The 17,308-nt window shown below is 47.3% G+C and overlaps 2 protein-coding genes across 2 annotated transcripts; both read right to left on the reverse strand.

Moving 5' to 3' along the window:
* Positions 1-1,891: 1,891 nt before the first annotated feature.
* Positions 1,892-6,883, reverse strand: LOC128727257 (uncharacterized). Its single transcript, XM_053821154.1, has 5 exons — positions 4,658-6,883; positions 3,973-4,590; positions 2,511-3,484; positions 2,266-2,423; positions 1,892-2,130 (listed from the first exon to the last, which is right to left on the reverse strand). Exons 1-5 carry the CDS (start codon positions 6,881-6,883, stop codon positions 1,892-1,894), a joined length of 4,215 nt encoding a protein of 1,404 aa, XP_053677129.1.
* Positions 6,884-10,581: 3,698 nt separating this feature from the next.
* LOC128727267 (polyadenylate-binding protein-like) lies at positions 10,582-14,897 on the reverse strand. The gene is made up of 3 exons (XM_053821165.1): positions 14,649-14,897; positions 13,919-14,390; positions 10,582-10,622 (listed from the first exon to the last, which is right to left on the reverse strand). Exons 1-3 carry the CDS (start codon positions 14,895-14,897, stop codon positions 10,582-10,584), a joined length of 762 nt encoding a protein of 253 aa, XP_053677140.1.
* Between the last annotated feature and the right edge of the window lie 2,411 nt (positions 14,898-17,308).

The raw sequence follows: 17,308 nt of genomic DNA on the forward strand, positions 1-17,308 counted from the left end.
CTTCTGCTCAACCTGATATAAAAACCGACAAGTCAAAAATCGAATATATAAACTTGAATGTGAATCGTAAACATAGTAATTCTCTCCAAAGCCAAGAAACAGCAACCCGTCGCTAACAGTTCGCTCGATCGATATTGGCGCATTTCAGTGTTCAAAGTATAACGACACACACACACACACAAAAAAGCCGGATTGGAGTCAGTGTGTGCTGCACCTTTCGAAAGATCGCCTTTGTCTCATTCTCCAAAAAGGATGATCGTGATCGTTCAACTTAAAAAGACAACAAAAAACAATAATGCGCTCATTGTGGCGGGGCAATAGCGCCTCCTGCCCTTGCATCCCTTCTTCCCATTCGCTCCGCTTTCTTATCACAATAATTACGACCTAATACACCTGGCAATTCTACCATGCGGCGTGTCCGCTAGTGCTATAACAGGAGAAAATAACTGGCAAACGATGCTAGACCGCCACACGCATTCTGCTGGCTGGCGCGATCGTATAATGTAAACCGTGGGGGGTACAACCCTGAACCGATTCCAGGAAATGAGGCAAAAAACGCATATCATATGGTTCCTTCATTATCACAATCACAAGTTCCAAGTCTAGGACTCACTTAATGCTAATGTACTTGATACTCCGGAAGCAATACCTTCCTAGAAACGGCTACTTCCACCTTGATCTTCCCGATCGGGGTTCCGTCCGCAATCAAGGCTCGTTAAATCCCTCGATCTGTCGATCGATAAATTCAACGTCGTCTAGAAACGGGAAATGGTACATACAAATAGTTATACAGTTTATTCCCTTGCGCTCTTTATGTCTGCAGTTCTATCTTTCTTGCGCAATCCTACAAATATAAAGATAAGTTCCTTTCGTTCCGCGTAGGTACATAAAATTGAGAACGTTCCTGCGGCTCGCCGAGCGAACAGACTCGAACGCGGGATGCCTGAAAGAAATTCCGTTGGTGAATAATTAAAACGATATCTTATCTGCTAAAAAAACACAATATGTTAGAGGGGGAAACAAGCAAAATAACCTAATATGAAAAAGATGGAAAGCAAAGCTTGCATCATTTTGGCAATTTGGATTCTAACACCTCACTTCTCTATCGCTCTCTCGTTTCTCTCTTATCTCTGCCTCAAATACACCCTTCCATCGATCGTCGTGTGAGGTGATGGTGTAGCCTAATGCTGTTGGAAACCGTCCCCCTCTGTAAAGTAGCGCTTATTACTTTCCTCGTTGGAAGTTGACGAATTTCGCATCGTCACCCACAACAGCCACCGTGCGCGTTGAGGTTAAATAAATACGACAAAACAGGGAAACCTATTTAGTTAGCATCTGTATAGCTTCTAGCATATCATATACTTGATCCCAAAAAAACGAGCCGTATCAAGCATCTTAAACACCGTATTCGTGAAAAACGATCAGCAATTCGATTATCCTTTTTTTTTCGTTCCAACCCAAGGAGGCACGAGATAACGAACCCTTCACGAAACAAAACGTTCAAACTTTATGAATGATTTTAATTTCCAAAGGGGCAGCTCTCTGCAACATTTCGTTCGATTGCTTCAAGCAAGCAGAGATTACTCGATGGAATGATACTTATCAATACAAAAAAAACATCAACCTGCCTTCTTCCTGTATTCTCTTCCTTTCTGTGCCGTGGATCGGTCTAGATAATTATTTTCAGTTAAGTGTTTTAAATATATGTAATGTACGCGTGTTCACGATTAACATGCGCGAAAATTAGCAATATCAGCAATATTAATCTCGTGTGGAAAAATTAAATATGTTCGATGGCTAGCAAAAAGATGCAAGCAAAGAGAACTGCAATAAATATTCGTTTGAGCATTCGCTCCCACTCTTTCGCCTTCTCGTGTGTAAGCGTACGCCGTTAAACGGTGTGTGCCGCAGCAGTATAGACGGCACGTCCCTCCTCAACGAGCGTCTTGTGAACGTAGACATCATCCTCCGAGGACACGTCAATCAGCTCCAGCTCGATCAGCTGCTCCTGCGGGTTAAGTTCGTCCGGCTGAATGCTGCGCACGACGCTCGCGAACATACCGTTGACCGTTAGTTCCTTGAAGCGCATCGCATCCGAGATTTTCCAGACGTTGTGTAGCGGTTTAACGCCTGTATAAAAGAAAAACAAAAGTTACTTGATTCTTGATCGTGTTGATTCTTGCTTGACCTGTCTCAATCAAACCATGGTTGCCATAGCAACCAACATGCCAAACATTACTGAATAATCAAAAAAGCGTCTCTCACCGTAAAGCTTTGCTTTAATGGCCTGCTGGGGAAGCACGCGAAACTTCGGTGGTAGGACGCGCAGCGCACCAACATCCAGCTGCTGGAACTGTCCAAAATCACAGAAATGCGCGTGGATGGGTGTCGGTCCGAACGGATTAATGTTCTCCACGATGGCGCTATTGGTAGAGTAGCAAAAAAAAACAAAAGAAAGAAAGAAAAACCTCTTCGTAAAATCGTACCACATTAAGCTTTCCTGAACGTACCGGTACCAGTGGCCGAGATTGTTGAGGGCGGCATAAGCCTCACCCTGCCGGACCTGATCCTTGCGAACCGGGAGGGCTTTTGTCATGCAAAAGTCCTGCAGTTCGCTCATGAGCTCATCCAGTTGCTGCAGGTACGCGTGCGGTTGAACGAAGAAAAACTGCGGATTGTTGGCGATCGTCACCTTCACGTTGAACAGCTGGCCCACGGGAGGAACCGTTAGCTTGGCGAGCTTTGCGATCGCCTTCGTTCCCGGTGTCGGTGAGACGACCGGTGACGGTTTCTTCGAATCTTGCAGCTTCAGGTGCAGAGCATCGAAGCGGTTCGCGAGATCCTTTCCATCGCTGCTGCTCAACGAGTAGCTTCCACCGGTCGACATCGATAAGCTTGTGGTCGTATCCGAACCGGACAGATCGGCGGATGAGTTCAAATCATCATCGAAACTGATACGCTGTGGCACGCTAACCCGTTCCGAGCCCATCTCGAGCTCCTTCTCGATCTTGATCGCTTCGTTCACGCACACGAGTATGTTGTTACCCGCCTCGCGGTCTGAGACGTGCACGTACAGCTTCACCAGGGCCAGCGTGGCGGAGGACATCGAGAACACCTTTGCCATCGCGGGTACGGCCGGCTTTAGGAAGGCACGTAGCCGCGCCAGGATCTGCGGATCGTTGCAGCTCGGTAGCTCGTACATGCGCATCCGGATCGCCTGCGGTGGATAGCTGCGTAGACCGAGGCTGAGCGAATCGAGCCGGTAAATGTTCTGCACGTTGGCACGACGGCGCCATCCGATGTCCACGTACAGCATGCGGCAGTACGGACCGGATTCTTCGGCATCCAGTGTGGCCCGGTACCATTTGCGGTCTGTTTCGTCCTGCACGAGGTACAGTTGCTGTTGAGGCGCTGCTTTTGAGTTGTACAGACCCCGGTGCGTGTCCTCGAGGGCATCCGACTGCGTCAGGTTGGTGATAAGTTTCTGCAAGCATTGAAGAAGGCAAGGATAACAGTCAATTGAATGTATAAACGTGATATGACACGAAAAGAGACACTTTAATACACAATCAAATTAAAACTCCACCATACCGTGACCGATTTAAAGCCGAAAACAGAGACGTGGAGAGTAGTAACGCACGATACCGGTGCACTTGCGATTTTCATCGGATTGCACATCAAGCGATAATAAAGCGTACACCGTGGATTGCAAACCGAACCGGTGGCACGGTTGTGAGGAGAAAAAAACCAATGGTGCAACCGAAAAACGAAATTAAGTAACCAGTCAGGTCAAGATGGGGGCATTCAATCGAAAGATCCAGCAACATACGACGAGATGGCGAGTCACCTTTCACCGTTGAAGTCAATCAAGTGGAACAAGCAAGCAAGGTTTTTTGAATGGATGTTTGGACCGGTGGATGGTGGTGGACGTATTATCAAACCTTGCCTTAGATAGCCACGCGCTTCTCTTACCTGAATGTAGTTCATCGACCCATCCAGCTGGCAGTACACATCACCCTGATCGTCCACGTACGTAATGCTAACATAGTTCACCGACTTTCGATTCAGCTCCGGTACCGGCATGCTCTTGCAGATCTTCTGCAGCAGGATCGGGTTCACGATCTCGTCCTCCGCCGTCGAGGTGTCGTACAGCACCACCTTCAGCGAGCTCGAACCGATTCCGGCGCTCTGTTCGGCCTTCTCGTACTCGTCCCGCTTGGTAAGGATCGATCCGATCAACACGCGGTGGTTGATGCGCTGCTCAAGGATGTGCTTCGAGATTGGGTTCTCGCTAAAATCCTCCAGCCCTTCGAGTGTGAAGCAAAGCGCCTGAGCAGGTAGCTCCAGGTACTGCGGATCACACCGATGGAGTTGATCGAGTCCGATCTCCTCGTTGTCGCCAATGTCGATGAAGAAACACTGGCATTGGTTCGACTCGTAGTTGACCTCAACCACACGCACCCGGAACCAGCAGTCACTGATCGAGACGAGGTAGTACTCACCAACCGCAGCCACCACATCCTTTTTAGCCTTCGTCTGGTTGGTCATCATCGACATTTCGATGTCGGTGATGAGGGAATCCATCTTGTCCTGCAAACGAGAGGTGTATCATGAGTGACCGCTTGAACGTGGACATTCTCTGCCCCAGCATACTTACGCTGTACTCCTTTCCGACAAGTCGCGCCCAAACCTCCACCGTCGAAACCGGATTGGTGACGTACAAATTCCAGTACTGCTCGTCCCACGGCAGCGTGAGCTGATTCATGGACATCTGGCGCGCCTCGGACGTGTTGGACGCGATATCCGAACCAGAAGGTTGCTCACGTGCGAACACAATCGAATCACGCGGTCCGTCCTCCAGCACAAACATCTGATTCGCGTACTGATCGATGATCCCGAACCAATGATCCGGCAGCAGCGCCCGGTGCGTCTCCTGGAACGCATCCGGGATTTTCTTACTAAACATACCGTGCGGACAGTTCGACAGCAGCTCGTAGATGTGTTCCGCAATCTCACGATCCGTATCAAGACACACCGTATACAGCTGGCGTGAATCATCACGCTGAACTGCTTCGATTGCGATCAGAGCCGCCGCAAACTGTCCCTGGAACTGGCTAACGTAATCATCCGGGTAGGTCGAGTACGTAGAACCGTTCACCGTCACCAGACACTGGTAGCGTCCACTCTTCAGCTTGTAGTACCCGTACTCAGGGCGACTGTAACCCTTATGCATGCTGTACCGCATCAACAGCTCCACCGGTGTCGCATTTGTATCATCCCAGCTAAACGGTCCATCAACACTCGGCGGTGTTGCTGGTGCTGGCGCCACAGATCCTCCGTTCCCATTCATCGGCACACGGTTCGGTGCAGGACACGATTGCGTTCTCTCGAAGGGTTTAGGCGTCGGGGCAGGAACGTTGGGTGAAACCACCGCCGCTACTGACGTGTCCTGCGAATCATTGTCTTCCACCTCCTGGTTCAGCTTTAGCCGATCCTGAAGCGATTTCTTGCCCAGTAAGGTTGGCAGCGGTTTCGGAGCGACTCCATCCAACAGGGCCGGCGTATTTGCTGGAGGATTCGCTATTCCTCCCCGCGCATACGGCTTAGAGGATACGCTCGTCCGTTCATCGAGAGATTGCGCCCGCTGGTACGTGTTTGGTACGGCCGGTGCCGGCACAGGAACCGTTGGCATCGGTTTGGCGCTCGTCGGCAGATCAGCCTTCGCTACGTTCAGTCTTGAGTTTACGCTTTTCGTCATCGTCGTCGGCATGGAGACTGTAATCGACATCAGCGGCAACGGTGGCACGGTGTGGGGAATGACCATAGCCGGAGGAACTACTCGACCGGAACCGGCCACAACGGCACCACCACCCTTCGGTCGATTATTCGCACCGCTTGACGGTGTGCCGTTTCGTTGCGTTGATTCCTTCGCATGGGAGGATCCCTTCGCGTTTGAGGTTGCTTGAGAATTGGCCACCGATGTCGGCGTATTTTCCCCGTTGAAGGCCAACTTTCGTGCGACGGTTGTTCCACCACCCGAACGGTGCGATGCTACGGAGGTGGACGAAACCGTCGGTAGAGCTTTACCGGGTTGGCGCATTTCAACCGACGATCGGCTAAGTGTGCTGCCTCGTGCGGTCAACCGGTGCCGTAAATCGTTGGACGCAAGCTGGACCTGTTGGGATTGCTGTTTCTGCTGCTGCTTTTGCTGTTGTCCATTCAAATTTTTCGTCGCCCGGCTGTTGTTGTTCGCTTCCGGCGAGGACGAATTAGAGCCCCGGTTTGGGGATGCCCCCGGTTTGCTTTTCGTGATCGCTCGCGATTGTCCCGCCTTAGACGGGGTCAACTGTTGCGCCCCACCAAAGCTCACCTTCTTAGGGCTCGGTGCGGTGCTGTTGTTCCGTCCACTATTCGGAATCTGCTGATAAATCCGGCTGTACGCCGTCGTCATCGGACCTTTAAAGCCCTTCCCGTTTAGGGCCGGTGCGGTCGGTTGGCGTAGCGCCTTGAAGTTCGATTTCTTCCCGCCGCCGCCACCACTGCCACCCCCACCGGACCGGTTCGTCTTTTGGGCGGCCACCATCTCCTGGATGTGGGCCGAATCGCGGTTCGGTTTGATGTAGATACGCGTCGCCTCGCCCCCGTTCGCTTTGATCACGAACTCGCGGCTCGCGAGCAGGAAGTCCTCGACGGTGGAAAACCCAAACCGGCGGTACGGTAGCGATTCACCCTCGAGCTGGCGATAGTCCCGCATTACGCTCAGCACGTTGGAGGTTTCCTTGCGCGAGGCAACCAATGCCCGGATCACCGAAATGGCCGCCTGCGCTTCCTCCGACAGGCCACCGGCCGGAGGTGCCGATTTGTTTCCATTCGGCGAAGGCATCTTCCGGCTCGGGATTCAGCAGCACATGGGTCCAAGGTACACAAGTGTCCCTCTTCCCTTCTCCACGTCCACCCGGGACTATCGTAGGGCTAGTCGGTTTATCTGCTGCAGTCTATCACACCTACGGACGGTTCCATCGACGACGAAGACAGCCACGACCGGGTGATAAGGAGAAAAAGAAAAACAAAACGTTTAACAGATTAATGACATTCCAGCAATTGTTAGATAACGCACATACGACATGCACACGCAATCAGTCACCGGAACAACACCCCCCAGAGGTACTCGAGTGTATGTGTGTGTGTGTGTGTGTTTTCCCTTCCACTAAGAAGGAACAATAACAGCACACGTTCGCAGTGATTGGGTCAAAAAGATACGAAGGAACTGCAATCCAAGAGCCCCTACAACAAGCAGGCAGGCCACGGCCAAAGACAAAACCACAAGACGTTCCACGTCTTTCCGGCCGAACAGCACCGCCTTTTTCCTGTTTTTCTTTCCCAACCCGCCAGTTGGGGCAGTTTTCCATTACGTCGCCTTCATGCTGTTAGTGTGCGGCCACCAAAAGAGAGCGAGAAAGAGAGAGAAAGCGAGAGACGGGGGAAAAGCCGAGGGCCGGAGAGGGCAATTAACTTCACTTTTCCCAACGGTACACTCCCCCCCCCCCCTCCCACCCGCTGGTTTCCACCACCACCACCCGCGAATTCCCCGCGTTAATGGAAACAAACAACTCTCGCCCCAAAAAAGACGTTTAGACGCGATGGACACGAAATTGGCCGCGGTGGTGGTGCAACGAGGGTGAAAGACACACACACACACACACCAAACGAAAAACAATGGCATTGGAAAGCAGTAGCAGAAGTTGTTGGAACAACGCTTGTTTGGGTTGTGCCGGAACATTTCCAACCCTTTGGGGATGGGAGGAAAAACGACGATTCAGTCAACGTCCGGTGGAGAGAGAAAAAAAGCCAGTGCAATTTTTAGATTGGTGTGCATTAATGTGCATCTTTTTAGTGTATCCGTTGGAATTGAACGTGAGCTAGAAAACATTTCAACGCAGTATAAACTAACCGAATTAAGAAAAGATGATAAGCAAGATCCCAAGATCAGCACAATGCATCCGTGTATTATTAGTCGTAGATCATTGCATAAACCTCTCTTGCGGACATCACAAAGCTCGAGGGTGATCTCTCTTTTTGGGGGATGAATTTATTAATTGCAAAATTAAACTCTCACCAACCGGCCGCGCCGGTTGACGCAATGAAAACCCATTTCCCTACACTAATTTATTTTCAGAAAAAATAAATCACTATATGTATATTCGCAACCGAAAGCAGCGAATAGGAGAGATAACGAAGGAAAAGAATGCTGCAACACGCTGCGGAGAACCCGAAAAGAAACGGCTCCAAAAAACCCCCTCATTTAAGGGGTGGTGGGTGGCTTCGAAATGACGCACCAGCCGACGATCGTGGGGTGGGTAAAATGAGAGAAAAAAAAAACCATTTCCAGAGTACAGTTGCAGGAAAAGAAACGCATTAGCGGCACACGATGGAGTTTCGATACAGATCGAAATATCGATGAACGATTTGCGGTACTCATTGGGAAGGAAATGCGCACGTACGTACATTTGGGGTTGGTGAGTTTTCGCCGTTTTCTGGTTGAAAAAGGAAGCACACTCGCGGTGTTTCAAGAGCCTTCCGATTAGGGTACGATGTTGGAAGAATATACACCTTGCAAAGAGGCAAGTAAAAAAGCAACCAAAATGAGCTTTTTTAAGTGAGAAGAGTAATTTGGACACGGCCAAAAATTTGACTGGCAACAAAAAACGAAACAGAAAATCTCGCCGCACCACAACCTGCTGCTGAAATGCGATCTGTACCAATGTGAAACCCTACATCTACTTTGCGGTTACTGAAGATAGAAAGTAGACTCATTCTAAGCTCAGTAAATTTAAGCTGTACATTCCACGTCAACAACGACTCAGTGCTCCATTCCAGGGCTGGTTTTAATTACTCATTTTCCGGCTTTTGTGTCACACGTCTTATCACACCTATCTAAATTCGCAAGCAAACATCCTTGCCTGCACACACGTACAAGGCGGTCGGGTCGAAAAGCCATGCATTTGCTGCATCGAGCCGTTGTTGCCAGCACCCAAAGCCAAAGAATGTCGTCACTCCAAACGCAAATAATGAACCGACCGAAAACCAAACCCAACAATGCGCATTGGAAGTAGGTTGCTTTCTTTTGACACTGTTAATCTTCGATTTCTTGTGTGTGTGTTATTTGCATTTCGATGCTAATGCTCTATTTTCGTGCACTCTCCCTCTTCTGAGGGGGTTGCTTTTAACCGGCAGCCTGGGTTGAGAATTGCAAATCAACGTTCATCAAAAAATTAGTATGTGCAGCGGGTTGAGCGATAATAAAAAAAAATAAAAACGCCGATATGCCTCATGCCAGCAGGAAGAAATGAAGGAATGCAGCTGGCTAAAGGAGCTTCGGAGCGCGTGCGTGCGTGATTTTTGTTTTAGTATTTCTTTTTTAAATAAATAAAAGCAACGTGCTCCGATGGGGCGTGTTGTGGTGGACGTGCCGCGGCAGGTTGGCAGGCTGGAAACGTGATAGTCTTTCGAATTTATAATCAAAACCCGGGAATTGGGAACACATTCTCCGCTCGTATTTAAATATGGGTGGCTTCATTTGATCCACTGTATTTAAAACAGCATCTTTGGACCGGTTTGGTGGCTTAAAAACACACTGAATTGATAAGGATGTTTTTTTGTTGTTGACAATTTAGCGTTAATTTGCATAGGAAAGAAAAATCACGCCCGCTGGATGTTGGGAGACATACACATTTTTCTGATCCTCGATCGTTCATAACGCGTTGTTCCGCACAGGTTTGATCTTTCGTTGTGCTTCAACGACGAAACGATACCCCGCCGCTTATGCAACTGCAGCGTTCGTTTCGGGTGAAGGAAAAAGCCACACGCACGGTCGAGCCCCGGATTAGGCGCGTTAACGCTTTTTTTTGCGTTTCTTCGGGTTGCGCTTTAATCCGTGTGCATTAAAACAACCGTGCACACACGTCAGCACTCCATAAAGCAACGAAAAGAAATCCGCTGCCTGCCTGGTGATTCGTGAGAGGAGCCTTGATGTGGAGCGATTTTCCCCGTCAGTGCCCTGGATTTTAGAGTGCAATGGTGTGCATTTTGTGTTTCATTTTCAGCGTGCTTTCTTTGCTGCAGGTTTCACTATCAGATACGGGTGAATTTAGCCATCTGGTCAGCCGATTGGATCGGATAAGCGCATCGTTGCATCGTAGCTCAAATAATAAACTCGCTTTAAAATACAACAATTTTTTCCCCGGTAACAAAAAGCCACGTGTCTTACGCGTGAGGGGTTCTTTTACCAAAAATAAAAGCGAAAAAAAGAACAATAATCAATAATCGCCTTTAGTACCATTTTCAACCCCTGCATCATCGCTATTACGGTACTGTAGAACGTTCGACGAAAAGTTGCTGCATTAGCAACATTGCGGCTGTTTCCACGGGTAGCGTGGGTGGGGAGAAGAACGTGCGTTGTATAAACAAAGCTTTCCACCACCCGCGGAAGCCCTTCGGAGAAAGAAAGAAAGAAAAATCTCCCTCACGCAAGCCGCCGCGCAATGTCACGACGGCGTTGTTTACAATCAAACGCACCAAATGTCACAGCTGTCTCGTTCCTTCGAACTCTCGCGTCTCGATGGCTGCAAATAGACGATGGAAAGCAAAAAAAAAAACGAGGGCAATCATCTGGGTGGTGGTGGTGATCATCTGGTGATCTTCTATCGTCCGTCAGCACACGATGGCGATGATGATGATGATGATATACTCTCGCACTCACGCGCACGCGTCGGTCCCGTTAGAGGATCGCTGCAACGTGCAGATGTTCAAGAGCTCGCGATCACCTCGTGTACGTGTGTGTGTGTTTGGAGATCGGAAACACTCCGAGAGACACGGCGATCTCGAAAACGCACCGTGGGCTCAGACGATCGTCACATTCTTAGTGTGCCGTTGACCGTAACCATTTTGCCGCGACACACGCGATCGCCTCGAGCAGGGGAGAGCGAGACGCCACGATCCAACGATCAGATGGACCAGATTGAAGGCTAATTGATGGGTCGTCGAGAGGAAGGTGGGGGAGGGAGGAGGGCCACCGTTAAAAGGCAAATTCCATCACAATCTGATTGCGGCCAACACACACACTCGACGGCGAAACTAACACACTCCACTGCAGTGGAACCAATTCCAGCTTGTTGGCCCATCGACTCCATCTTGTGCACCAAAAACTCACTCTCTCTCTCTCTCTCTCTCTCTCCTCCGCTCTAGGTTTAGATTGGGGGGGGGGTTTGTTTAATCTCCTCGGAAAGGGCTTGAGGCGTCTCGGAAAAACAACACAACATTGGGTGGCTTTTGTTTAGTTCCATCGCTCGTTTCCCCCAGTGTGCTCAGTTTACCGACTTACGCACTTTCTTCTGTCTGCTGGCGTTCTGCTGCAACGGTCCACCGATCGATTCCCGCGCGCGTGTGGGTCAGCTGTTGCTGGGATTTTATTACACGTATTTCTCTCACGTTTTCGATTGTTGACGCTTTCTTTTTCCACGCACCCGCGCACCACAGGGGCGCTCTTATCAAACCGGCGGGGTTGCATGACAAATCGTCCTTAAACGAGTGGCATTTTACAGCCGCCCTCACAACGGCTCACGGTCACAGCAACAACAACAAAAAACACATGCACGCGCGTTTTGGGGCGTTGTTATCTAAGCGGCGCGCGCATACACAAAGCCACGTATGCAACCAATGGCACCAACACACACACACACATCATCATCATCACTGCACATCCCACACCGAGTTGCCGACGATGGATGGGAGGAAACTTGCGCGAATAAACGCGAGCTACATTGCCATCGTCGGTCTGTTCTGCGGATAAAGCGGCTAACAACAGGGGAGAGGGGGAGGGGGAGGGGGAAACAGAAAACGACAAAGAAGAAAGAAACTTCCACGAAAGCCATCCCGGTTGCCCAAAGCCGTTGCGCACTCGTTTTGGCCAAATCTGGCTTGCCTTGATTGCGACGAGGGAAAACGAAAGAATATTCCTTTCTCTTTGCACGCGCCAACGACGGCGTCACAGCCTACTTTTTTAGGTTGATTCCCGTTTGTTCCCTAGCGTGGGATGTGGAAATGATGGGCAGGATCACAGGACAGACCGTGACACGGGTGGCTCCTGAGGCCATCAGGGGGAACTTGCCATTTCACGCAGGTGCTGCGTGAACGTGAGCCTGTCACCTGCCGAACACGTTTCACGGAAGTACCAGCGCCATTTTAATGCGAGCACATCCAACGCAGGATAATGGTAGGTTGAAAGAAATCACTGTTTGACACTCTAGCTAAAAAAAAACCACGCGAAATGGAACATGCTTGGTTCCGGTGTATTGAACCGGATAATTTGAATTTTGTAATAAAAAAAAATGGTTGACTTTTAACACCTCTCAATTGGGGTTTGCTTACCTGAGCGCAAAATTCACAGCAACGTCGATGAAAAGTTGTACGGTGGTTTTGTCAGCATTGAGCACAGGATTTCTCCCCCCAGTGCGGGTCGCACGCCCGGCAAGACCCAAATACTCGCGATGTGCACACGGGCGGAATTCTTGTTTTTTTCACGGCCAACTGAGTGCGAAAACGCGTTGCACCTCGATGAAGGTTCCGCGGGGTTATCAGAGCAGAGTTTCGGCGGTTGCGAACAGAGAGAAAACACCGCCAACGCGTTTAGGGTGGCGCACCACCGATACAAGAGCCAACAACAGCGACGACGACGACTAACTGACTCTCCCGCGCGCGCACGCACACGTTTCGAACAGACTGAGCGGGGAAAAAACAATTGACTTTCCGTCTGGCAGCCGAACGCTGATGAGGCAGAAATCTGACAATAATGCACCCTGAGCAACGGTGGACAGAGCGAGAAAATCGTCGGCCTACTGGCAACGGAGTGAGCCGAATGAGAGAGTGCCATAGCAACTTGTTGCTGCGGTGCGTTAAGGGGCAAGCGAGAGCGCAGCTGATTGCGTGCCCGATATTCGTCGCGCATGCTGTCAAACTTGGTCGTCGCTGGCCACTTGCGAGTTCCTGCGTTTACAAGCTTAAGTTCAGCGTCTTTACAGAGGCTATACTCTGGCCATGCGTCACAGATGGCAAGTGCAAGCATGTTCGCACCATCATTGGAAAGCGTCCTCATAGTTGACTTGGACGTTTTGCATCGAGCGTTAATTCAAACATATTAACAGGCTGATCCACCCGAAGCCACCTGTACAAAAAACGATCGATCCGAGATAAATTATCCACAAAGATAATATTATAAGAGAAGATTTATTGTCTTTGAAATTTCAGCAATGGTAGTTACAGATGTTATGTTAATCCGTGCATGCTATTTTTCTTCAAATTCTTTTATTTTCATATAGTATATCAGTAACCTCTCCAACTCAGAAAAAATAAAGTGAAAAAATTATGATAATATTCTGACCAGCCTTGGCTATCCAGATAAATGATGACAATGGGTATGTTGTTAATGGCAAATAAATTGTCCTTTAATTTCTCCTAACAGCTCGACCAGCTTGAAAAGACGCTTATTTATCGTAAAAAATCTCAAATAACACGACTGAGTTTAAATATCTGATTATTCCAAGTCTAATGTTTTGATTACTTCTATTAGACTTGCTGCTTCGTTTACCTTCTCTTTCAGAAGAATCTTGTTGTCAGCCAAGAGAGCAAGCTCCTGATTGTCTAATTCAAGCAAAATTTCAATTATTTCACAGGCATCAATAGACAGCATACCTCTGATCAACGAAAGTAAACGATTTGCGAGTGATTGTTTCGCCGAAGCAAAATCTGTAACATCATCAACGTGTCCAATTGGCTGCGAACTAGGAGGAGTTTTTACTGAAAAGAAAAAATTGTTACCTTAATTCCGGTCACAACTATAATGGTAAGTGGATAACAAACGTACCAGAAGGATTTTTGGGCTGATACTTCGACGGACCAGCCACATTTTGATTGCCTGTGCCACCCTGCTGATACACCTGCCCAATGTGCTGCATACGCAGGCTATTTACGCGCTGAATATACTGGCTAGCCAGATGCGATTTGCACTCCTCCTTGCGCTGGGCTAGCGCCACATAGAGTGGCTTGCTGCCGACAATACGCCCGTTCATTTCCGTTACCGCCTTCGTGGCTTCATCCAGCGCCGAGAAGCATACGAAACCGAAGCCCTTCGAGCGGCCTTCATCCAGTATCACCTTGGCGGAAGTGATTGTACCATACGGAGCGAACTCCTTGCGCAGGCGTTCGTCATCAATTGTGTCATCCAAGTTCTTCACGTACAGACTCAATCTGCGGTAACTTGTTAAGTGCTGCGACTTCATACGACTTTTCCTGATTAATTCTTCAAACATGTTATGCTTGCGCTTATTCTCGGGAATCTTAGCTTCCACTTGCAAACGTTTTCCATGCACGATTTGCCCATTCATGACATTAATAGCGCAGGACGCCCCTTTTTCCGTTGTGAAGCACACAATGGCCCTGCCAGAAGAGAGGCCCTTGTAGATTCCACGGTCGTTTATAATTATGCTGACAAATTTCACCGTACCGCAACGTGTAAAAATCTTTTTTAGCTCATTCTTGTCTATCTTCTCATGCAAGTTCGTTACCAACACGCTGTTACTCTCAACCAACCGGACGCACAGAGTATTTCCATTAGGAAGAGTCTTGCCATGCATTGCTTTTACGGCTTTTTTAGCATTTTTTAACCCTTGAAAAGCCACGAATCCAAATCCACGACTTTCACCGTCGCTCATTATCAAACGATGCCCAATCGGGTCGTATTCTTCGAACATCGTGAATAGATTTACATTTACATCTTGTCCCAAATTTCCCACATAAATATGGTATTTGGACAAATCGTCAACCATGTGATGTGGATTACACATATTTTGGTTTACCGTTGCTAACACACGTGCGCCTGCAATAAATTATACAAAAAATTACGAACAAAATGCTACATTATTCTTTAGATTACAGTGCTCGTATGCGTTAGTCATAACACTAAAACCCAGTTTTCGACCACTTGAAACCCAGTTTTCCTTTGAAAGGAATAGTTTACATAGACACTGACGACTTGATGATCCTGATAATGGTAAGTAGACGAAACATAGTATTAGATATATCACATAATAAAATCAAATTGATGCTGATATACGAAATCTTCGCGAAATGAAGTAGACCGAAATGTCTCAAAGCTACAGTACCGAGAATAGGTAAGGGTGATGCTTTTGTTGAGCATACAGGCTAGAAACAACGCAATTCTGTTGTAAAAGCACTTTCGTGCTATTAGTTCACGAAATGCCCATTATAGTACCTTATACCCTTCTTTTTAGCTGGCACACAACGATTCAAGTCCAGTAATATCCTCTAATAGGGAGAAACACTTCTGATGTCCACAAGTTATTCGTGTTGAAACACCTTCTAACCTGCTGCGTTGAGCTCAACTAACCACGCAATTGGTAATATCCGGTTCACTCATGAAAGACGTAGCCTACTGGAAAGGACTATAGCACGTAAAGATGTCATCCAACGTCAATGATGAATATTTGAAATTGCCGTTGCTTCCAAATTTCAAGCGTTATGCGGAACTAAAATCGTTTTAATTTTGGACATCTTACCAGCAGAAAAGATAAACGACAACGGCAAGTGAATTCTTACACAAGGACGTCAATATGAAAATATCTTATCTCTTCATCCACTTACGAAATTGCATTTTATTTGACTACGTACGAATGAAGCATCAACTCCGGATTTGTCGTTTTATTGAAATCGAAAATATGAAAAGTACGTGAACAATATTGTTGTACGAATGTTAATGTCCGGATAAATTAATTAGTACCAAAAAAAGAACTTATCTCGGGAACCAATTTGATCCCCAAGATTTTTCCTCAGCTGCTGCCAAACTGCAATCTTCCAAGCCCACATCGATTTTACGCCACAAGAGTTTACGTTTGCTGTATTTTTATGAATATAATGGCAACATGTGCTGAACTGATACAAAAGTTCTTAGTTCTTTAATCACATTCATAACTGTTGCTTTTGTCTCTATTAAGCGCAGATCTATAGTTCGCTAGAGCCCAGGACAACACTATAAATGAATTCGTATATAGGTGGAATTTGCGACCATTTGATAGACATGCAATTCAAGTGAATTTCTCATTCAATACGAGGCAGAAATGAGCTTCTTTTTACTGCTTTTATTATGGTACTCATCGGACTTTTTGATACTGATTTTATGATCAAACATATTTTTGTATTTTTCTAACTACCGTAAAGTGGTACGGTGCATTGAAAAAGTATCACCTTAACTGGATTACTTTAACATTAAAAAAATGTTTGCCGCGACTTTCCAATATACTTTGAATTTCTCCTTGTTCTTAGATGGTTGAGATAACCGGTGTACGGTTAAGCCTGCCTTGTTAAGGGCTTGCATTAACTTTTTACGTAGCCGGATTAGTCCTGTGTACGGGGGAGGCTCAGTCGAGATTTGAACCTGATAGTATCGTATGTTGGTGCCTCACGCTAATGCTACAACTATCGAGCCTCCCATACTTTGAATTTAAAAAGTGAAATTTACGTGGATCCGTTCATATTTTTTTCTTTTCCCAACAGTTTTTTTTTCAACGGAGTAATTTTATAGTCATCCTTCTTTTCGTCTGCGTTAGCATGCGATTACCTTGGGTGCACAATTCAGTACACTAAACCGATGTTTAGTGGTTTCTAACACGTCTTTTTGGCGAAACAATAAACCATAAGCCTCGGTGAAAAAGCTATTTGAGAATTACGAGAAAAGAAAACGTCTAATGGGATGGGTAAACAAGTTTACTGTCCAACCAGGATGGCTCCTTCATGGATATCTCTTCTTTTCATTCTGGCAGTTGCGTGCTAGGCGAGAGGTCGTCCTATCAAAAACTGAAAATAATGTACAACTAACGATTGATAAGATCCTTTTTTTTCCACACGAAGGATGGTTGTTTTCGCATGCACTTATCATCGAGCTACCTCTCTATAATTCAAACAAACTGTACGTTTGAAACCGCTGTTCAAATCTGAATTGCTAAGGTTTAAATTTTTGTCTGGCTCTAAGTTCAGAAATAATGTTTGTTTTGTTTTCGCCTTGGCAGATCACAATCGCTCCAAATCCTAAATTTAAACCTCGGAGATGACGCGCCCTCTTTCACTGTCTTCATGCAATTTGCTAGAATAACAACGAAAACATATTACTCTGGTAAAAGAACAACAAAAGGCTCAAGACTATCATTTTCTAGACCAATCTGCTTTAAACCAATGGGCAGGT

The sequence above is a fragment of the Anopheles nili genome, chromosome 2 (genome assembly GCF_943737925.1).
Source record: "Anopheles nili chromosome 2, idAnoNiliSN_F5_01, whole genome shotgun sequence".
Taxonomy (NCBI): domain Eukaryota; kingdom Metazoa; phylum Arthropoda; class Insecta; order Diptera; family Culicidae; genus Anopheles; species Anopheles nili.

Excerpts from the sequence above, each read along its gene's own strand:
- LOC128727257 (XM_053821154.1), bottom strand. The coding sequence starts at position 6,883 with ATGCCTTCGCCGAATGGAAACAAATCGGCACCTCCGGCCGGTGGCCTG. Across the intron at positions 4,591-4,657 it reads TTGTCGGAAAGGAGTACAGC|GACAAGATGGATTCCCTCAT; the intron begins GTAAGTATGCTG and ends TCTCGTTTGCAG. Across the intron at positions 3,485-3,972 it reads GGTCGATGAACTACATTCAG|AAACTTATCACCAACCTGAC; the intron begins GTAAGAGAAGCG and ends CAATGCTTGCAG.
- LOC128727267 (XM_053821165.1), bottom strand. The coding sequence starts at position 14,897 with ATGTGTAATCCACATCACATGGTTGACGATTTGTCCAAATACCATATT. Across the intron at positions 14,391-14,648 it reads CTAATGGAAATACTCTGTGC|ATTCCCGAGAATAAGCGCAA; the intron begins GTCCGGTTGGTT and ends GTGGAAGCTAAG. Across the intron at positions 10,623-13,918 it reads TCAGCCCAAAAATCCTTCTG|CCATCGAGACGCGAGAGTTC; the intron begins GTACGTTTGTTA and ends GTCTATTTGCAG.